Source organism: Corvus moneduloides, chromosome 12 (genome assembly GCF_009650955.1).
Source record: "Corvus moneduloides isolate bCorMon1 chromosome 12, bCorMon1.pri, whole genome shotgun sequence".
Lineage (NCBI taxonomy): Eukaryota > Metazoa > Chordata > Aves > Passeriformes > Corvidae > Corvus > Corvus moneduloides.
The window spans coordinates 8,809,303-8,831,350 of NC_045487.1; the positions used below are offsets into that span (position 1 = coordinate 8,809,303).

The following is a 22,048-nucleotide window of genomic DNA, read 5'->3' on the forward strand; positions in this document are numbered from 1 at the left end:
ATTTAAAGAATGGTGGTAAAAAAGCAGCCTTTCTAATATTTGTGTCCAGTAGAGTTTTCATGCAAAACTTGAGACAGGATTTGAGCTGCCTTGATATCTGTGATCATGGTTGTTTGATGCTGGTATTACATGGCCATACCTCTGAGAACCCCCCAGTTTTGGTATCATGTGTTTTAAATAAGGTTTTTCAAGCTAGGAATGATTTTCTAACCTGTGTAAACAGTCCCCTCTCGGTTACACTTAGAACGTTGTTATTTTTGACTGACAACCACCATGCTCTGTTTTACTGCAAACTCACATAGGCTGCAACTACATCCTTGGAGGTTTTGGTAAGGCTTTCAGGTGTCTCATATTCCTGTTGTTGCAGGTTTCCATGTTTCTCATATTCTTCAGCTTCTATACATTGGTGATGTTGGAGCTGAGAGATTGTGTGCATACCTAAGATTTCTGGGTATCATCAGTACTTCTAGAAAATAGGACCCATAAGGACCTGTGAACTGTTCTTAGCATGTAGAAGACATGGAGAGGAAATGCAGTAATGGTTTATATATACACTAAAGTCTGTTGTAAAGTGGAAAGGAAAAGTCTGCTCTCTGTGTCCATGGTAGATTGGACAAAAAGTAATTCAATTAATTTTTAAAATAGAAGATGCAGTAAGGGAGAACTGGCAAATTCCTGGACTAGCACTTGTCAGAGCACAACATGTCTGTCCTGGTGGTTCTGTCAAAGGCAGTTAAGATAAGCATCTGCCATGATTGCTGCCGAGTAATTTTGCTTTGGGCAGAGAAGACTTCCAAAGTTTCTCTCAGCTTGTGTTCCCTTGGTGTGAGACAGCCAAGGCACAGCTGCAGTGTGGGAACAAACTGACACGTGCACATTTCACCAGTGAACACACAGTAACCCCAAAGTCTCCTGTGTCTGTAGGGACCTTTCTGAGTGTGCCAGCTTCTGAGAACATTGTGGCCCTGAATTCAAAGGAATGGCCTCTCATGAGAGGCCATAAGGAGTTGTTGAGGTACACAAAACTCTCACGCTTTTCATTTTCCATCAGTGGGTCCAGCCTGGGACACACAGCTGTGTCCCAGAGTAAAGGGGCAGAAGCACAAGGGAAGCAGAATAAACCAGCTCTGTCCCCAGGACAGTGTCTGCAGTGTTGGGAAGCCCTGGTCCCTGCTGTCCTGTCTGCAGACTCTTTCTGTGAGGATAACTCCAGCGTGCAGGTTGTCAGTGAATCTCTTCGGTGCTTGAGCAGCCTTTGCTTCTGCTGCATGGGGTAAGGAATGATGGGAAAGACCCCAAACGTGATCAAAGAGCACCACTGAGGCACAGTCGTGTTCAGTGTTTGCAGTGGTGAGTAAGGAGGAAAAAGCGCAGCTGACCCAAAGCTGTGTGTTTGTGGGTGTTAATTGTTAGAGCTGCCAAATGAGCCTGAGCACAGAGGCAACTGGCACGGTTTGGTGATGGAAATGTAGTGGCAACCAGTAGGGCAGCAGGGTTTGCCAGCTGGCTGTTTTCTGGTGGCCATGGGCAGGCTGCAGGCTCACAGCAGCCCCTCTTTAGTCACTGAGCTGTCTCATGGCCCTGATTGCACTCCCTGTTTTAGGGACTTCCAGACTTCCCTGAGTGCACCCTTGCAGCTGCAGACCCCCTGAGAGGTGTATGGTGGGACTCACACACCACTGGTACCCTCCTACTGTGCACAGAGCCTGAGGGCTCTTATGAAACACTGTCCTCCTGTATCACAAACCAGCCCCTGTGAAATACCCACCCAGGCTGACACACCTGTGGCTGCTGGTCACAGTGCTGAACACAGCAGGAGGATGACTGTGCTGTGCTGGTCTCAGACCCTGCCCTGCCAACATGGTGCGGGCTCTGGTGTCTTTAGCTCTTGTCCCTCGAAACCTGGCTGCAGCCGAGGTAAGTCCCTAATGTCTGCTGATGTCATTGCACTGATGTAGCTGCCAGCAGGTAGAAGGCCAGGCAGGGGAAGCACATGGCCTGCAGTGCCTCTTCTCTGCCAGCAATCCTAGGCAGCTTGCCTTGTTTTGCAGTCATGGGTCTTTGCAATGCAACCCCAGCAATGGAGGGTTTATCTGATTAACATGTGTGTTGCTAGCTTGGACTGAAAACATGACTGTCAACATTTTGTGGGTTGCCCTTGTGGCTGTTTACTATCAAAAATAGTCAATGAAATGTGCGTAGAGCTTCTGGGACAGTGTGATGTCTCCAGAGGTGATTTGCTTTTTGCCTTGCTGTGTTTCTTGTGCCCTATCTCCAGGCAGTGCTCCCTCCAGGACTGCTGTGCTCTGGAGCAGATGGATTTGGGTTAGACCTGAAAAAGTTATGGCAGGGGTTATAATGACAATTCCCACTTTCAGGGCCTTCTTAAGACTCTAGTGTTTCTGTGAGGTCCATGCAAGAGGGGATCATCACAAACTACCTACCAGCCCTTTGGACAAAAAAGTTTCTCATATCCAGGATTCTCAACTAAGCAGAGACAAAAATTTGAAAAAGATCAAAGCTGCAGCCACAGAGGACTGACTGTACCAGAACTGAAAGGAGCACATCTGTCATTGAGGGCTGTTGTCACTCTTCTCAGCTTCAAGGTGACAATTCAGAGAACAAGACTTCCCCTGCTGTAGGACTCCTCCTGGCCCCTCTCGTGGTCAGGGATGATCCCCTGACTTTGCCTTTGTCCTTATCTCCTTTGCAGAATGGCACCAGCTTCCATGTGTTCGACCAAGGCCGCTTTGCCAAAGAGGTGCTGCCCAAGTATTTCAAGCACAACAACATGGCCAGCTTCGTCCGGCAGCTGAACATGTGTAAGTGCAGCTCCCAGGGCCCAGGACAGGTGGGCCCTGCAGACACGGTGGTGACAGGAGGTGCCAGTGGCACAGGAGGCATGGGGGAGAACAGTGCTTACAAAAGTTTGGGGTCTCATGTATATGACTTGTTGTGGCATTATTGATTTTGCCAAAGAGGATCTGCTGCTCAGATCCCAGGGCAGTGATCTCCTTGTGTTTGCCTTAAATTCCAGCATGGACTTTCTGTTAGATTTCATTTTAGGATGTGAGCTAAGAACTTTCACCTACCAGGTTTTTGATTCTCTTGCATTGATTTGATGGCCTATTATTATTCATTTTCCAGTTTATTCTATATGGAGCTTTATCCAGCAGCCTGATACTGTGGCACCTCCCCCAGAATGTGCTGCTCTTGTGGGTCGTGTGCCCCGAGCTTATCCCTTTCACCAGCCATGTCACTGAACTAGTGAAAGACAGTTCTTCCTGCAACCCTTGCCTTGCTGGTCATACAATTTCACCCCTTTAAGGAGGGTTAAGTGTAGCTTTCTGCCACTTCAACACTGTGACTGTATTACATGTAGCTATTTTCTGATAGTTCTTGGAATTTTTTCAACGAATAATTAATTTTCTTAGTAAAGTTTTAACTTTTCTATTCCACTGTAAATTTTAGGCCAGTCCTTAAATACAGTTTAGAAACCTTTTGAGGACTTCAGAGAAGTACTCAAAGCAGATTTCCAAATGCGCATGTGACCCTTTTTTTCCAAAAGTGCCACCTGTTGATGGTCTGTGCCTTTGAAAAACCTTTCCCTGAATTCCTTTGGCTTGCAAATTGAGACAGGGATTCCCTAAGAGCTGGCATTTCAGCTCCTGGCAGACCAACATGCCCATGGTGGGAAGGCTTTCATGGCATAGGCTGCAGCAGGGGTGCTCAGTGGGGTGAACAGGGCTCTCCCTTGCCCTGGGTTTCTCGTGGATATGGCCCAAAAGCATGTCCAGGTCTGAGCACTGGCAGCTCAAAAAGTGTGGAGGGTGAACAGAAATGTCCTCAAGAGTGATGGGGGTGGGAGGTGGAGGGAGTGCCGGGTCCTGTTGGCCCATCAGCTGTGTTTTCTCTGTGCAGATGGCTTCAGGAAGGTGGTGAACATTGAGCAGGGGGGGCTTGTCAAGCCTGAGCGGGACGACACTGAGTTCCAGCACCTCTGCTTCCTGCAGGGCCATGAGCACCTCCTGGAGCACATCAAAAGGAAGGTGAGGGGCACTGTGTGGGAGGAGGGACCATGTACCTGCCAGACCCTGCTCAGCGTAACTCTAGCATCATGCCTTCCTCCCCACACACATGTGCACCTGGGCTGGGCCTTCTTGGTTTGCAGGGCTTGGCTTGCAGCAGTTTTGTCTGTGTTTTTCTGCTCTTTTGCTCTGTGTCACAAGATGTTTGTATAGTGCTGCAGGGCCAGGCTTGCTTCCCACCCCTCTGCCTTTGAATTGTTACTGCTTTCCTAGAGAAATACGGCATAAATCCTGTAGGGTCCTCAACAGCCATCTCCTGTTCTTATACAAGAGATAACCTACTGCCCTCCATTTTCTGTCTTTTAACCTGTTATTAATACCCCCAAAGAGTTCTCTTACTGAATTAGCATCGCAACTTCTGAAAAAGGACTTCAGCAAAAGCCTTTTGGAAATCCAAGTGTAGTGTGTCAATGTGAAGCATTACCTCAGACTCATCACTGTAAAACATGAGGCTTGATTGGGTATCTCTGTAGTTAAAGTAGAAAGATTAAATCAATCTAGATCAATTCCTCCCTGATCTTCAAAATACTTTTGTTTTCCCCCCAAGCTGATTTTAAATAGGTCCCCACACTGACAGGGGGTGTACTTCTGCCAGCAGACCCTCTATGTGAATAGATTTGTCCTGCACTTTGCTCTGTCTGGCTCTTGCAATAGTACCCTTAGGATAGTTCAGACTCTTTGGCATGTGGCCTCTCCTGGTATTTCAGCTGGTGACAGTCCTGCACCTGAACACCACAGTGACTCTCTCTGTCCATGGCCCTTTTTGTACAGGTAAAATCCACCTTTGGTTTTTTTTTCCTCAGGTGTCAGTAGTGAAAAGCGAGGAGACCAAGATGCGCCAGGAGGACCTCAGCAGGTTGCTATACGAGGTACAGATACTGAGAAGTCAGCAGGAGAACATGGAGTGTCAAGTGCAGGACATGAAGCAGTGAGTTGAATCCTACTCAGGCTGCTTCTTACGGACATTTGCTTCTCTTGGGTGGTGGATTGTGGGGAATGGTTGAAAGGAGGAGCCTTGCACACTTCCCTCCCCAGGGAGCATGTGGAGCCAGGGACTGACCACAGACCTGTTGAGACAATAACATGTAGGATTTCTATGCACACCTAATCTACAAAATATGAATTAATGCTCAGCCTCTGTCTTGTATGTTTTCCCTTCACAGATGAGGAAAGCACAGAGAGGGTCAGGCAGGAAATATGTGCATAACCTGGGGACTTAGATAACTATTTCCTCCAGATGGAAATGGTGATAAAGATTTAACTCTCTCACACATACAAGAGTCCTTGGCAGAAGTGTGGTGATGTCCACTCCAGATATTAAAAAATTACCTTTCTGCCATCATTCACCTCCAAAATTTATGACTGGACTAAAAAATATAGTATGTTATATAACATTAGAACTTCTATATCATTTAGTCCATGGACTCATCTCCCTGAGACTATGTCATCTGACATGGCCAGAATTGTTGGATAAGAGCAAACCAAGCTGATGCAATGCTTCCTGCATGTGGCTGCCTGACCTCCAGCTGTCTGAGACTCTGGGATTTTCTGACTCAGACATGGTCACTAAAAGATTAGGAAGTGGATATGGTTTTATAAATCATGTACTTGGAGAGGTTTTTATTTGCCTCCAGAATTTTAGTCTTTACAGAGAGCTTTGTTTAAAAAGCACTTGAATAATCAAATAGACCCAAAGCCTTTCTTTTATAATGAGAGCTGATATTCATACCTCACCAGAGGACACTGGCATTCTGGGCCTTGAGAGAGCACTGCATACAGGGAAACTTCATTCCAGCGCAGCACCTTGCGTGCAATGGATACATATTTTTATTCTACATCAATTTTTAATGACTCCCTGACTTAGCACATGCATGAGTTTGCACTGTGAAATCCAGATACAGCAGCAATGAGTTTCTGGGCTTGTATTTGATTTAATTTTAAGGACTTCCAGTATTAATGATTTGGTCTTGATTCTAATTTATTCTCCCTTTTGATTTGCTTGCTTGCTCCCTCCATCTGGCAAAACTGCATTCAACTGATGAAAAGAATATGATTTTTATAAACTAAGACAGAGGAGAAATCCCAGGCTGAATCCATGTTAAGAAATTCACCCTGGTGAAGAACAATTAGGACATAACTCCAGTACAAGCTGTCAGACTAAGGAATGCTGCTTTGCTGAAAATCCTGTCAGTACCAGTACAGAAAGCTCACTGCAGACATTCTTGCTGTACAAGCTGTTCTACTGTGCTCTTTAGAACTCTGGACCTTACCTTCCCAGTTCTAGCATCCATCCACACTAGAAAGACTAAAATGCAAAAGGATTTATCAGTTTCACCTGTATGATAGGTTTTGCTGGCCTGACAGTTTAGGTACATCCATATACTCTAGAGATAAATTGGCTGGCAAAACCTTTTGCAGCATGGACTTGGCTGGAATCCAGACTTGAAGGCAGCACAGTAAATAAACTCTACACCTCTCTATCCCACTTACTGGGGCTGACTGTTAAAGGAAGCCTGTAAGCTCCCCTCTGTGCTGCTTCATTTGCAGACAGAAAATAAATTTTCTCTATGCAAGCTGCACACAGGTCTGTGCTGGGTTAAGTCAGTGACTCCTGGTAATAAAATCATTACCATCCTCCTTGTTCAAGGCTCTGAGATGCAGGAGCATCTTTTTATCTGCTCCAGTCACTACCAAACATGCATTTGAACCACCACTTGTATGAGGTTAAAGCAGGTGGAATACACAGGGTCTCTGTCCATAGGGTCTCGTTGTCTTTGGGAGCACTGGTGCAGTTGTGGAGAGGTTGGGCTTTCTTGGCTTCCATGGAAGGACAGTCTTGGTGATCCAAATAATTCAGAGTCGCAAATCAGGCGTTGCTGAAATTCTGAGTTTGGCCCAAATGTTCCACAAAAACATGTGTCCTCTTGTTACCTTCCCCTATAAATATTGGCTTCTCTTTATTTGTTTTTCCTCCATGCTTTGGTGTATGGTTCTTTTGAGGTCAAGGAAGAAAAAGGAAGGCAACTGTGTGACCTTGTTTGGGAAACCTGAAAAGAGCCAAACACTGCAAGAACTCCGAAGTGAGACAGACTTTGCACAGTTGAATCTGCTGTGCATCATGGCAGCACCATGGGCTGTCGATGTTTCTGTGCTCATGGAAAATTTCTGTTTCACTTTCAGGCAAAATGAAGTTCTTTGGCGGGAAGTTGTTTCTCTCCGGCAGAACCACTCACAGCAACAGAAAGTCATCAACAAGGTAGTGGTCATACAAACTCCAAACTCGCTTGTGTTGCCTGGTCTATGTCCTCCTCTGATTTTTTTCTTGTCCCATAATCTCCACACTGTGATATCGCAGTGTATGTGTTTTCCCTTCCTTTTAAGTTGTGTGATGCTTTTATGTGTCCTATGGAAGCAGGTCATTAACAAAGCACAGACTGTGCCCTTAAGCAAAAGATTTAAATTTTCCTGTCAGTCCTTTCTGTGATATTAGAAACCACTTTTCTGTTCAAGTCCTGAGCAAGAGAGCACAACTCTCACTAATTGCCCTGTGTTGGCTGTGTTCTGGTTGTATCAATGCCTTTGAGCTTCCCAGATCTTCCTCTTCCCTTTGTACAAGAGAGGAGCCCCACTCCTGCCAGCACCGAAGCTGCAGAATTGGCCACCCATTGCCCCACTGGGGGAATGTAACAGCAACTATTACATTTTCTGGTGTTACTGGTATAGGTGAGGGATTACTGTATAACCTTTTAGGCTGCAGAACCATCTCCCTTAAAATCTAGCATGACCAGTATAGAAAAGGCCTCTCCAGTGATTCCTAGATGGTGCTGACATGACTGAGCACGTCACATATCCCAGTCCCCATGTTCTGACTCTCACGTGGCATCATGGAATCATAGGACTGGGCAGAAATGCACAAGGCTGTCAAGCCTTTCTCCAGCTCTGAGGCTGGACCAGCCACACACTTCATTGTAGAGGCTTTTATGCAACTTTATTTTGTTATATTGAGCAATGAGTAAGAGCCAGCTGTGATATATAATAATAATGCTCTCTTTGTTTGGAGGTCAAAGCAGAGCATTAAGTTCAAGCTGACCTGGGAGTATGTTGCTAAGTGATTCCTCTCCAAAGCTACTCTGCTTCCTTTTTAGTGTCCTGTTATATCAACACTGAAATTCACAGAGCTGAAAAACTCAACTGAAAGAGCTCAGACCTCCATCCAGGCTCTCCTGTAGCGACTTGCCTCTGTCACTTGCAGAGTCTTTATCAGACTTTACAGCACCCATTCAAAATGTCTCTGAAAACTTTAATGGACCCGGGTCTAACTCTAGGCCTAACTCCAGGCCTAGGAATGTTTGCATGTGCACTTCACAGGTCTGCTAGGACCAGCTGAAGTTCTTCATGCACCAAGTGGAGAGAGAAAGTGCTGAGCATATGAAAGCCAGGCAAGCTGTTTGAGTTCTTGGACAGCTCATTTTTGTTTCAGGCTTCAATGTCTCATGCAATTTGGCTCCCATATTCTGTGGCTGCTCCCAGCTTTGGGGTGCTGTTGAGAGGGAGGAATGTGTGAGATAAGAATGGCTGTGAGAGCAGGGAGTGCTGAATCACTCTGCTGATTAACACTGGATTTTGATCTCTCCTGACAGCTGATTCAGTTTCTGTTTGGCCAGCTCCAATCAAGCCCCAGCAGCACTGGGATAAAGAGGAAGCTGTAAGTACCCTTGTGTGGTGCACACGCTCACGGGTGCATAATGCTGCCCCCTCACTAAAAGCACAAGCTCAGCTCGCCCAGGCAGGCGGTCACCGGACCGGGCTCCATGGTGATGGGAAATGAATGGGCTGAAGTGCAGAGTCAGACCTGCTGACATGCCCCATTCACGGCTCTTTAGAGAAGCACCGTGTCAGCTCGTGACCTTTATTTGGGGAACACAGCGCGCAGTGGGAGATGGGAACGCTAACTAGGGGTAGGCTAAAGGGCAGGACACCACTGCTGGTCCTACAGGTTCCAGTTTTGCCACTTGACATCAGTAGGAGCAGGGCTGGGCCCAGCCAGCCCACAGACACCTTCAGTTTGACCCACAGTCACTGAATGTGGTGTGTATCCAACACTGGCTTGGTGGTGTGTAACCTGCAGGCCTTACAAAGGGGAAGGTGGGGAAAAACCTTAGCTAAGGGGTATCTTTAGATAGGCTCTCTAAGGCAAGTGAATAGAGCAACTGGAATGAGGAAGCTTAGTGCCTTTCAGGAGAGCAGCTATGCCTTTCTTGCCCTGTGGTGCTTGTGATCTAAAGAAGGGGAAGAGACTCTAGAGTGGAATTTGCTGAGGGCAGGGACCTACTTCGAGTTCCCACCTTTACCTTGCGGCCTTTGACAACTTAGAAACTTCTCCGTGCTGCAGAGAAAGGAGCCAGACCTCCCACAAGCTGCTGCTCAAAGGAGTCAATTTTCATTAAGTCAGTGTCCTTGTTCTTGGCTGACTCCTCTTGTGAGGACTGTAAAGGCAACACAGGATTGAATGAAGGAGCCCATAATCTGTACAAGCCAGCAGGGTATGTGCATCTCTGCCTACCCTCTCTGTTGAGCCTCTTGGAAGGGCTAAACACTGCAGGTAGCAAAGGAAAGAGCTCAAGGGGAGAATAGCAGCTGCTGAGTTGCTGAGGTTCAGGACCGGGGAAATTTTCCTCCAGTAGACTGGGCAAGCAGAGAAATGAGATGCCAGATCTGACCCCTATTTTCCATGGTCAGGGCTGTGCCCTCCCTGTAAAAGCTTTGCAGCCTAAGAAATGTCTTAGACCACTGCTTTTTTGAAAAAAAGCAAATAATTAGTGAGAACCTGTGCTGAAAGGGGCAAAAGAGCAAGAACTACCTGCACAGCAACTATACTGACCCCCTTATGATGAGGGATCACACTTCATACAACCCAGCTGCAATTTGCAGTGTTGTGCAAGGTAATTTGAGTTCCTGCTTCCTTGGAAACACAAGGGTCTGTCTTTCAGAAACCTCAGCTCTTGTGTCTATATCTGCATCCTTAGTGTTTTATCTTTCACAGTTGTGTTTTTCTGCCTTTCTTCTAAATGGCTGAAGCAAAGGATGGTGTGCAGCCTGGAGCTACGTGGTGCAGAGCAGGGTGCTGCCTGGGGGCTCTGGGTAGGTTTGGGCAGGATGGGCAGGTCTGCATCCTTCCCTTCTCTGTTTGGTTAATGCTCTTTTTAAATGGGAACCTCCTCCAAAACTGTTGTTAGCCTTCCTTGCTTGTAACACTGGACAAGAAAGACACTTAGAGCCGAGGAAAACCAGAGTAGAGAGAGCCCTTGGCTGGGAGATGTTTTGTGTACAAGCTACCAGGAGCCTGTCAGTACATGCTGGAAGACAAACCTGTTTCTCTTCACAGACCTCTGATGCTTGACAATGGGATCTCGGCTCCACCAGTGTCCAAGTTCAGCCGGCACTTGTCTGCAGAGCCCCTCCACGACCCCTATTTCATACAGTCGGTAGGTTCACCCCCGCCTCCGAGCTCTGGGCGATGGCTTTGGCCAGGGGCGAAAATGTTTGAAGCAACAGTAGGGATTATGGAGTAAGTCATTTGGCAAGAGTTTGGCAGTGAAGAGATGAGGTTTGCCAAGCTGGGTGACATTTTAACTCCTTCAGCTCCCCAGTTTCAGGGATGCCTGCGTGAGGGAGGCCATGAGCTTTGGTGGGGGAAGGCAGACCCTGCACACTGAACTCTCCATGTTGTTACCCCAGCCTGGTTCATCTCGAAGGAAGAGAAGAAGAAGTGAGTTATAGAAGTCAGTATTATGATCCTTCTGACCAGACCTGGATTTTTGTAGCCTCTGAGGGATCCCCACCATCATCAGAGCAGACACCAGACACTTCTGTCATGCAGTTAAAATACGTGAGCTGGCATGAGAGGCTCATACTGCCCTGTTGGGCTATGTTGGATCTTTCCCTCCAGAGGAAGCTGAGCAGTCTAGGCAAATTGTCAAACATGGTAAAACCCTTTGGTTGCTGACACTTCACAGGGTTTATTTCACACCTGTACCTCTGTGTGGTTGGTAGTGAGAGGAAATTATAATGCTGCATAGTAGGTAAAAGCTTTCTTGGTTTCTGTACAGGGAGGACTCAAGATCCCATTGAATAAACCCTAACCATCTTAGATAGGGCCTTAGACTTGTTTTGGGGTCAGAAGGATAAATCTATACGGTTTTTGCTTTCCTCTTAGCCATCGACAGAGCCTGCCTCTTGCTTAAACAGCCCTGCAATTGCTGGAGGACCCATCATATCTGATGTTACTGAAGCATCCCCTTCCAACATCATGAATATGCAATCCCCTCCTGAAAATGACAGGTAAACATGCTTGTGATTAAAAACAGGGAGAGTTGGGTATGAGCATGCTTACGCAACTCTTCACAAGAGTTTTTCGTGGCTGTAATTCTACCCAAGTTTCTGTCTGATTCACAAATCTCTATAGAGATATGGGATGGAATACTTTTTTCCAGCTTGCAAAGTGGGTCAGATTTTCAGGATTAGAGGGGGGTAATAACAGCATAACTTTCAAAACAAAGTCCTGAGTTTCATGCCGAAAACTTCCACTCACCTCTTTGAGCAATAGTCCGTGTTTCTTTATATTTTGTCCTCAAGACAGGGACTGTCTCACACTTAATCAAATAATGAGATACTAACACTTGTTGGGTTTGTTGAGAGAGAGAAAGGAGGGTTTCCTTTTGGCTTTGGCAAAGAAGAAACAATCAAATTGTACATCTATCTGCTAATGAGAACAGAAAGGTTGCATCACAACAACTTCCGATGTTTGACAACTTTTCTGTGAAAAGGCCCCAGTAACTTAAGAACTGAATGCAGAGGTATTTTAATGCTTATCTCTTCCTGCCACAGACATGCAGTGTATTTAGGGCTAGTAGCAGAATAGCTAAAGCTATGTCAGTGGAAAGTAAGTAGACAGATGAATCATGGAAACAGTTTCTCAGGCTTAGAGGTAAGGCAGTTATACTCTAGAAATTGCCTGTAAATCTGTTGCATAATTGAAACCATAGCCATAAAATTAACTAGAAGCATGTAAAGAGCTTCAGATTAAAAAAAAAAAAACAAGCCTGGAAGCCATTTCTAAAGCAGAAAATCTTGAATATAACTTTCAAGTTAAGTTGCTTATTTCTACTAATTACTGAGTGCCATCTGGTGGCTTCTGATCTGTGCTGTATCTGCACGACTTGGGCATCTGAGCCAGCCGTGGCCCTAATCAGCTCAGGTGTGGTACTTCCTAAATCATCTGAGCTTCTGGTAGGAGTTTGGGACCCATGAGACGAGAAGATGATCTGAAAGGAATGTTGAGGAAAGCGCTGTAGTGTCACATACCATCCCTGTTGATCTCTGTGCCTTTATCACTTTGGCTCCAGCTGTGCAGGTTCACAGGGAGATTTAAAGTCCCCTAAAGTAACATAGAGTAGGTTTTTACACACAAAATGCTTCTAAACAAAACTTCATTGTCATTTGTCCCTCTGGAGATAACATGGAGTGCCTCTCCCAATGGAAAAAGGCAAACCTCTGCTTCCAACCAAGTAAAACATCTGACTAGGACTGTCAGATCTCAATAACCTCTGTTCAGGTCCTGCAGGGCCACAAGATCCTGAGCTGTCTCATTGGGATCTTTAGAGTGCTTGCTGGTCCAATCCTAACTCCTGTATGAGATGGTCTTACTGATCCTGTTCCTGTCTCTAGGATGAGACTTTTCTATTTTGGGGGAATCTCTGTAGCCCAGTGACCCTTTAACCTGTCCCTAACACTCACCCAAGAAATGATCAGTGCATGGAAATGTATCTTCCATATTTGCAAAACAATTGAATGGAGCAAATTCATTATAGCTGTGACTGATGAAGTGACTGCAGATACTCCAGCTGAGCATGTTTCTGGAGCTTGCTGAAAAGAAAGAGAGGCTGCTGGCCTCTTTTGCCCACCTGAAGAAATGGAAAGACCTTCTGGGGCAGTTTGATGGGAAGTGGAAGCAATGCCTTGTGCTCCTGCCCTTCCCAGTAGCACGAGGCCTTTGCAGAGCAGCTGTGTGTGGTGCCAAGCCTTGTCTCTGATGCAGGGAGAAGTGCCTCATGCTGATCAAGGAAGAGCCAGTCAGCCCTGGAGTGAAACCCAGCGCGGAGCCCGATGTGCCCCTGCCCGGCTGCCGGGCCTGCTCCGAGCCCCCGGTGCTGCCGGTGGCCATGGTTCAGTCTGTCCTGGAAGGCAAAGGCAGCTGTGGTGCAGCCCCACCAGGGACCTCCCAGCCACCTGAGAGGAGAGGCAGAAGGGCACTGCTGGACAGGTGAGGAGAGCAGGGAGAGCTGTGGCCCTGCCTGCTCATGGCCCTCTCCTCCCATTCCCAGGGTGGGGAGGGAGGGTGACTTCGAGTCGCCAAGTGCAGCCTGGTGAGCTCCATCCTGTACCTGTGGCACCTGCCAGAGGACCCTTGAATCCCAGGGGACAGTTCACAGAGGTAGGGAGCATGTGGATCACTTGCTTGAAGGGCCCAGCAGAGGAAGAGCTGTCAGAGGTTGTGCATCAGAGCTGTGGGAGCAGGAAGAGGCTTTTTGCATTGAGAGGGATTTGCCCAAGGTCTGAGTGACAGCTGGAGCCCAGACCAGCATCTGTGTCTGCAGGCCTGCTCTGGACTGTGCTACCCCTGCTGGGGGGATTGGCACTGTGTCATTAGGCTCAGCCCCAGGGTGGTCCCAGTGAGCCACTTCTGGAGCTGTGCTCTGAGACTGAAATCCCAGCGGCACCCGTGTCATGGGGGAGTGTCCAGGAGACCTCACCAGCAGAAGGAAAGCATGGTACAGCTGTGGGGATGATGTGAAACTTAACTTCAGTTCACTCTCGATAGCAACTGCAGCCATGTAAGGAGGACTGGGAGGGAGGGAAACCCAAAACACTCAATAGAGTTATCAGAAAAGCCTCCATTTTCCTTTAAGTCCTTACAGAGAATCAAATTCCTCCTTCTGAACCCACTGGATGCTTAAAAACATATTACTAGAAGAAAAATAATCCTTTTTTTAAAGACTTGATTTTAAGAGAAATTTTTAATAGTTTTTGAGGGGTTTAATAACAGCAGGGCCTCACTGTTGCTCATTTAGCTGAATGTCTCCAGTAATGCAGCCTGCAGGGTGAATGCCTGCAGCTAAAAGTCACTCCGTTAAAAAGCATTAGTTACCAGTAATTCAGGCATCTTGGACCAAGGAGAATGGCAGCAGCCTGTTCTGGTTCCAAGTACATCTCTAAAAAGATTTCTTCTAAGGAAAGCTTTAATTTTCCCAGTGTTGAGGAGATGTGCACAGACTATCCATCCCCAAACCACGTCACCCCGGAGAGGGGTTGTCTTACTTGTTTTACCATCTGCCCAGTCCCCTGTGTGCTCTGCTGAGTTGTACTTCTGGGATTAAACCAAGTTACATGGCAAAATCCAGGCTGACAGTGGGCTCTTGATTTTCAAAATGAGATTTAAACATAAACATCCTTCTGGAAGGCTGCTCAGTCCTGCTTTCTGTATGTATCTATGCAAGTTTCCTTTGTGGCAATATTTCCCCTTGTGTTTTCTCAGAACAGATATTTCAGACCCGTTGGAGGGCACCGACTGGAGCCTAGAAGGGCTGCAGCTGCTGCTGAGGAGCCAGCAGTACAGCCTGGAGCCTGCCAGCCTCTTGGATGTGAGTGTTGCCAGGAGGGCTGCATCAAACAGAGCTGTGAAATTCACAGAGGTTCCTTTGGGCTGTGAATCAGGTTGTGCTGCTTGTTCTCGTGTGGCATTTTATCTGCCACATGTAGCCTGTGGAGTCACAGCTCTGTTTTGACCTGCTCATAAGATTTCAACTTTAAATTATGTTTTTTTTTTTTTTTCTAAATATGCGTATTTGAACTTCTAGGAGTTCACACAAAACACAGTGCATTTGGTAAAGAAATCAACGTGAGACTTGACACATTTATGTAAAATAGGTTTAATATGACTCTCTAGCTAGTTTGGTAATTGCTTTGTAGGGTTTAATTTATTTTGTGCATATTCTACATCTTAGATATTCCTAGATTGTCTTTAGCTTTTCCGACCTTCTCCTTTTCCTCATATTCTGGGAAGTGTAGCCAATGTAAAATTCTCTCTCTGCTGAGGTATTTGTCAGTCTCAGTGCTCACCTTTCTTTAGAAATGGATGGTGGCCTTTTTCTTAAGCAGACATGCAGAAATAGGAAGGTTTGTTTATTTCTCTGCTGTTGTACATATAGTTGGTATATGAAAGGTTTTGCCAATAATCAAATAACTCTGTCTGTAAGGAAAGAATCGATATGTCAAATACATGCTCCCTTGAGGAGGTGCTTCAGATGAAGGCACATTGTGAGCTTGCGTGGATAAACAGAATGAAAAAGCATTTTAAAAAAAACAATCTTATTCTCTTCAAGTTAGTTCCCAAGTGTCTGTGGTTGATTTTGACTTTACAGAGAGCTTTTCTAATGGCCTGCTCTATCACTGACTGTTGGTTTCTGTTTCTTGTTTCTCATTAGGAAGTGTTTTCCTGTTACTGACACACTTCTCTCTCTGTGCAACTTATGTCACAAGAGTGAGAATGAATCATAAAACTGGCCCCAGATCAACAGCTCCTTTTCCCAAATTGCTCAGACTTCTCAAGAAATTGTCACCAAAGCCCTGATGCAACAGTAACCTGCCCTCTACTACTAAATTTTGGAATGCTTTTAAAAATCGTATGAATCTGGGAGTGTCCTAGGACTCAAGAGCAGCAGAAAAGGGCTTTGATTTGTGTGTGTGCAGCGACACTAAGAGCTGCCCTGGTTTGTGACAGGACTGTGGCATGGGGTGTCTGCTGTCCCTCCCCTGGCAGGCAGCAGGGCTCTTGGACCAGCACAAGAGCCCACAGCCCAGCAGGGCTGCACTCTCCAGCAGGCAGGGGAGGGCATGAGAATCACAAACCATTACACCTTTCAGAGCCCTAACTGTATTTTTCTCCCAACAGGTCTTTAATCCCAATTTATCTTTGAGTGAGTGGAATTTGACTGAAATGGAAGCCAGTCTGCCCCCGGTAAGAGATGTGAGTTTCTGAGATATGGTAATAAAAATCATAGAACACCAGAACGGCCGGGGCTGGAGGCAGCCTTAATGCTCATCTGTTCCAACCCCCCTGCGATGGGCAGGGACGCCTTCCCCTAGATCGCCTTGCCTAAATAATAATGGAACCACAAAGCAGAGCTTGTGCACAACTGAGGAGGTTATTTCATAACCAGAGGGGAGACTGGGCTAAAGCACAGCACGTAGGCATCTCCTGAGGGCAGCATTAGAGTGTTGTATTATACTCTTGACCTGTTTTTCCCACTCAGCCAGGCCTTGTCTGGAGACGAGCTCTGACTGACTGTTGGTGTCCTGGAGTCTTTAATTGCAGCTGGCTGCTCTAAACTTTCTCTTAGTGTGAATGTCACATCCTACTAATACCATAGATTTATAAAGTGTCTTTGTGCCAAAGCTCCTTATAAAATATGCCTTTACAAAGTGCAGCCATCCCTGTATGTTTCAGGAGCAGTAAAATTCCATGCAATTAGAACAGAGGTTCCTGCATGCCCGTACATGAAGAAACAAGGAGAAATTGTTTGGCAGTATTTGTTTGGAATTGATAATGACACAGACAGAAACAGCAGAGTTAAAAAACAGTGAAGGAAACCGTAGACTCATAGAAGCATTTGGGTTGGAATTGTTGCATGGCTGGGTTCTTTTTCCTTTGTGATGGAGGGTGAATTTTCAGAGCCTTCACTGACAACCAAGTTGGGTGCAGGCTTGGATGGTTCTGCCATCTCTACAGATGGACAAGCCAAGTGTAATCTACTCTAATGAAATGCAAAAGGTCCCTAAGCCTCCTTCATGGTGTCAACATCCTTTTTAGGTTTTGATAATTTTCAATTTACTAGGTAATTCCACTTCCTGAGTGTTAGGAAGGAGAGTGCCTGAAGAAATAGTCATAATAATATAATAATAGTATTAATTAGCAAGTCTTGGAAGCAAGGGCTGTCGCCTTTTAAAAAGAATTGCATGAGAGAAAAGGCCAGGAAAGGAGGCTGCAATGTTCAATAGTTCAGTCCTTGAGCCCACTGAATTTCCCAGGAGCTCTTGCTCGTCCTACAGAAAGTCATGAGCACAGAGAAGCCTGGAAGCAATACCTGCAGGAGCTCTCTGCCTAGAGCACCGTGCAAGCAAAAGCTAGTTTTACTTTAAAGACAGTCATAGGAAAATGGAGAGAAAATCCCTTTCCTCTTTGTTACTGCCTGCGGAGGACTGTGGGTTTGCTTTGTAGGGCAGCCACAGTGACATCAGCCTGGCCCCTCATGTGACATGAGCTTCATGCCATATCAGCCAGTGCTGAATAGGGGATTGCACCTCCCACAGCCCTCTCCTTCAGGCAGATCTGCCCTTGAGCGAGCGCATGGTGTGGCTGTTTTAGTGAAGTGCAGTAAGGCTGGGAGGAGAGGCTGGGCAGGGAGGATGGCTTGTGTTCCTGGTGGGTGTTGTGCAGTGGGGTGAAGCACCAGTGCTCAGACGTGGCCTAGTTCTAACAAGCTCCCTTGTTTTTGTATAATTGTACATTGTAGTTTATATTTTTGCATCAAGATGCAGCGACTCACAGTGGATCTGGAGAAGAGTGCAACTGAGCTGCCCCCAAAAGTGTTCAACCCACCTTTCAACAGCACCTGCCCAGGTAGGGGCACCAGCAGCTCTGTGGACTTGGCAATGGGATGTTGTTCAGGCAGATACGATGTCCAGCACTGACTGTTTGCCATTTGAGGGAGCAAACCATGTTTGTTATTTTGCTTTCACCACTGTCAGTCAGCAGTGTTTCCACAGCAGCTGCTAAGCCAGTTCCTGAGCTGTGGGAAAAGGGTGGGGGATAAACTGAGGTGTAAATGGAATTGAATTGGTTTTGCAATGGGTGCACATCATGACTGTCAGTGTCTCCACTGTTTTCTCTGCCTGTTCATTGCCACCTCAGAGCAGTGTGGTGATCTCAATGGGTAGGGGTGGCAAGAGCTGTACAGTCCTGGGTTTCCTCTGGCTCCTGCTACAGAGGAGGTGCCCCAGTAGCTGCTGGCAGCCAGAGGCACGGGTTGTGTGTCTCTTTCTCCAGACCTTTTAGCAGACCTCAAGGGAACTGTCCAGCTGATCTTCTCCCACTTGCTGACTCTGATAAAGTGTGTCATTGACCTTAGATATGAATCCAGGAGTGTTGCCCTGGCTGTGGAATCGTGATGTATGTTCATGTATGTTCAGCTGGGATAGACCTCAAAGAGAGGCTCTGGTGAGCCCCACTTTGGTGCTGTAGCCACCTGAGCCCACCCCAGTTTTGACTCATTGTGTGTCATTCAAGGACTTCCAGCCTCAGCCTCTTTCATGAGCTCTCAAAGGCACTAAAACCGCGGTACACTGAAGAGAGTCCTTGAGCACCCCGTTTGCAAAGCCTTTCTGGTTCTTCTACAAAGAGGAGGAAAGACAGTACTTGAGTGAAGGAGAAGAGCAGCTGCTCTCATCCTCTTCCCAGTGTCTCCAACGTTTGCTCATCCCTCTTTCACTTGTGAGGCATCTCAGCATTCAAGCAGAACCCACCTGGTGACCTGCAGAGACTCCCCTTGGTTTTAATGGGCTTTTGAGTGAGTCCAAGTTTCACTCAGGTGTTTCCAAGTGATTTTGCTGGAGTGAGGCTCCTCAGCCACTGTTGCAATGGGGATTTGTCACTTTTCATTTCCACATATGTAAAATCAGGTAACCTACCTTCCAGAAGCTGAATTTTCTGCTGTCCATTCCTAGGGAAAGATGTCATTCTTGAAAGTGCCCAGCAGTTCCTCCTCGACCATCAGTCCATCTTTGGGAATGACCTCATCAGCTTGCCTGAAAACTCATCACTTTATGTTCCTTCTGAGAATATGGCTTCCTACATGTCCTCTGTGGGTGTCCAAGGGGATATCCCTCTAAACCTGAGTTCTTCAACGGACAACAGCCAGTGACTGAGCTTCCAAGAAACAACAATTCCCTCCCACCCATCCAAGCATCCACAGGTTTGAATGTAAAGAAACAAAACTGACTCAGAAACCCACAAGAGAGTTTCTTTTTGTGCCCTTTTTTTTTTTGAGTAGATGGAAATGGTCAGTAACTGTTGCATTACCCTCCCTGCACCTGGATTTCAGTGTTTTTTAAAACAAAATACTACTTCTGGTGCTTGCTCCGAGGGGGAGTGAGAACTTGCCAGGATTTTTTTTTCCTTGAAAATGCTTTAGAAATTTCTAATATTTTAATAAAGTATAAGTGAAGAGTAGCTTGAAAGTCCATCTGGGACTTCATAAAATAGTGATCCTGACTAGTGTCTGCAATGGCAAACTGTTGGATTTTATCAGGGCAGCACAGATTAGCTAAAATGCCTGACCCTTGTTGATGCTGGTTTTTTAAAGGAAAATAGTTCTACATGCCAGTCCAATGCTCTAAAAATATTTTTTATCCATTTTCTGAGTTTGATGGGATGCACCTGTACCTCTCCCTGATCCTCCAAGGGTGAGTAGGAACAAGATCTCTCGGGGTATGTAGAAGATTGTTTTCTGAGTGACCCCACCAAGAATGTGCCTCTGGCTCTTAGGGGAGCGACAGGCCATCACAGGCTGCAAAACATCCCATGCTGAGTTGAGAGCATTTGTTGTTTGGGATTTGTTTTGCCCCAAATTTATTTTCTCTTACATAAAGGCAGGGCACTCCATAGTTATAAAATAGAAAAGGGATAGACTTTCCTGCACACACAATTTTCCATGTGCAGAGAAGACTGACTGAGCATGCTCTGGGTTTTGGTGCTGGCTAAGTAATCCATGTCCAGTCCAATGTTTTTTTTCCTTGGCTTTGACCTGTTCTATTTCCCCTGAAGATGTGCCTGTTGGTTTATTGATGTATAAAATCTGATTAAACAGTTTAATTGATTGGATTCCCATTTTAGAAGGACTCTCAGCTGCTCAGTGTAGGAGAAAGGCAGAAGGGTTAGTCCACCATGTCCCACAAACTTTTCTTCTGTCCTTTGTGCATCTGAGACCAGCCTCAAAGGCTGAACTAACCTTCCCCATCCATGTGGTTTCTGACAACTGAGTTTCTCAACAAAGCAGAGCTTTGTTTTTTATGCTGTAGTTCTAATGAGAACGTATTATTTATCTCAGTATCTGCTACCTGAGTTGCTTTTCCTTAGGAAGGTTACCCAAATGCAGTAGGACAGACCCAGGAAATTCAATTAACTCAGGCCTCCTAAGGGCTTAGACAGGGAGGTTTAAGCTGTGCCAGTATCATTTGAAGAAACGCTCTGCCTGCCTTCATTGCCATGACAATTCTTGGTTATGAACCGTATTTCTGAGCATTGTGGTCAAGCAGCATCCACCCCACAGTGTAGCTAATCAGTCAGACAAGTGCAGGCTCAAAATCTGCTCAATAAGATGAGCATTTTTTAAATGGACCTTCCTGTCACAGCCCTTTCCTCCATCCATTTATCACTATGTGAACAAACGTGTTAGTTCAGAAACATTCACTTTTGAGCACATTTTTGCCCAGCTGATTCCTATGCTGGGAGCTCTGTCACCACCTTGGTGATGTGGTTTGTGCAGGAGTGAGGTTGTGAGAGCTCCTGAATTAATCCTGGCCACTGTTTTTGTGTTCAGGACAAAGGGGAAATTCCAGCAGCCCCCACTGGCCTGGTATTTAGATTATGTGCTTGAGTGTATCCTGGACAAGGTTTTTCTTTTTGACAGATTTGTGCTTAGAAAGTTCACCTACATCAGCCCATTTCCACCCTATTTTGCCCTTTCCAGCAATGGAAAGTCATTGAGTTGCACTCTGTTTACTTCTTTTCTCATAGGTAATTGAAAACTGCCTGGTGTCTCCTGACACCGACAGTGTATGTTCAAGATTTACATCCTTCTCTGAACTGCCACACTCCAGGCTGCTGTCATGTTAACACTGAATGTATTGATCCAACAAGGTATTTAAGCACATGCTTAACTTCAAGCTCCTGAGTAGTTTTCCTGTATTTTTATGGAGCCTGTCACATGCTTGAGGTTGGGCGCACGCTTGTGTCCGACTGGATTGTCTGGTTGGGGTTGAGAAATGAACCTCGTGGGCAGAGCCAGGTGCAGCTCGGCCCTGGCTCCATCTCAGGCCGTGTCCTACAGGGCAAGCTCCAGCCTGTGCTCATGGGGAACAGCCTCTCAGGAGAGTTCGTGGGGTTTTCTTTAGGCTTTTTGCTCTACTATAAACATGAGATTGGAGCTTGATGGTGAGAGAGGAACCTCCAGGAAGAGAATTTGGGAGCCATTCTTGTGAAAAAGGCTTGTGAAGCTTGTGTTCCTCAGCTTTTTACATTGTTAATTTTACTTGAAGGTGATGTGCTGAGACTGCGTTTTTGCACTATGCTGTACATTTGTAAAGTTTTACAGAAGACACTAATTAAACATATTTCCTTTTTCTCATTTAGTCCTACTTTGGCATTTCTCTCACTCCTTTCGTCTATCCCTTACTTCTTTTCTCCTTCCCAAGTCCTCAGTGACAAGCGAAAATCAGTTTTAAACATGCAGAAGATTCCCCCATGAGCTCATGTAGGGCCCACTGGTGGGCTGTGGTCACTGTGTGCACACACAGGGGCTGGGGGGACCTCCCACGTAAAACGTGGCAAAGTAAACACAGCTCGGAAAGCTGCTGAATTCTTCCAACTAAAATGCCAGTCAGGGTGGATGTAGCTGGTAAAATCAGGATCACAGTAAAAGAGTCTATAGTTCTTGAAACTACTCGATGCTCTTTTTTTCCCCATTTGTCCTATTTTTCTTGCTTTCAGAGGTAACAGAACTCAAACTTCACTCCTGGAATTATTTTTTAAAATCTTTTGTTTGCAAACATAATGTGGTCCTTTC

General features: G+C 46.1%; 1 protein-coding gene across 5 annotated transcripts in view; it reads left to right on the plus strand.

Moving 5' to 3' along the window:
* HSF4 (heat shock transcription factor 4) overlaps positions 1-21,610 on the plus strand; it is a 33,491-nt gene extending 11,881 nt beyond the window's left edge. For 3 of the 5 annotated variants that reach the window (XM_032121564.1, XM_032121565.1, XM_032121569.1), the window contains 12 exons: positions 2,714-2,822; positions 3,922-4,049; positions 4,892-5,016; positions 7,269-7,344; positions 8,729-8,793; positions 10,474-10,573; positions 11,305-11,429; positions 13,186-13,410; positions 14,683-14,788; positions 16,099-16,164; positions 17,739-17,826; positions 18,930-21,610. In XM_032121564.1, coding sequence (XP_031977455.1) covers positions 2,714-2,822; positions 3,922-4,049; positions 4,892-5,016; positions 7,269-7,344; positions 8,729-8,793; positions 10,474-10,573; positions 11,305-11,429; positions 13,186-13,410; positions 14,683-14,788; positions 16,099-16,164; positions 17,739-17,826; positions 18,930-19,126 — 1,410 coding nt within the window. In that variant the 3' untranslated portion in view covers positions 19,127-21,610. Of the gene's footprint in view, positions 1-2,713; positions 2,823-3,921; positions 4,050-4,891; positions 5,017-7,268; positions 7,345-8,728; positions 8,794-10,473; positions 10,574-11,304; positions 11,430-13,185; positions 13,411-14,682; positions 14,789-16,098; positions 16,174-17,719; positions 17,827-18,929 lie in introns of all 5 variants that reach the window. The other 2 variants (XM_032121566.1, XM_032121568.1) reach the window with 2 other exon arrangements.
* The last annotated feature ends 438 nt before the right edge of the window (positions 21,611-22,048 follow it).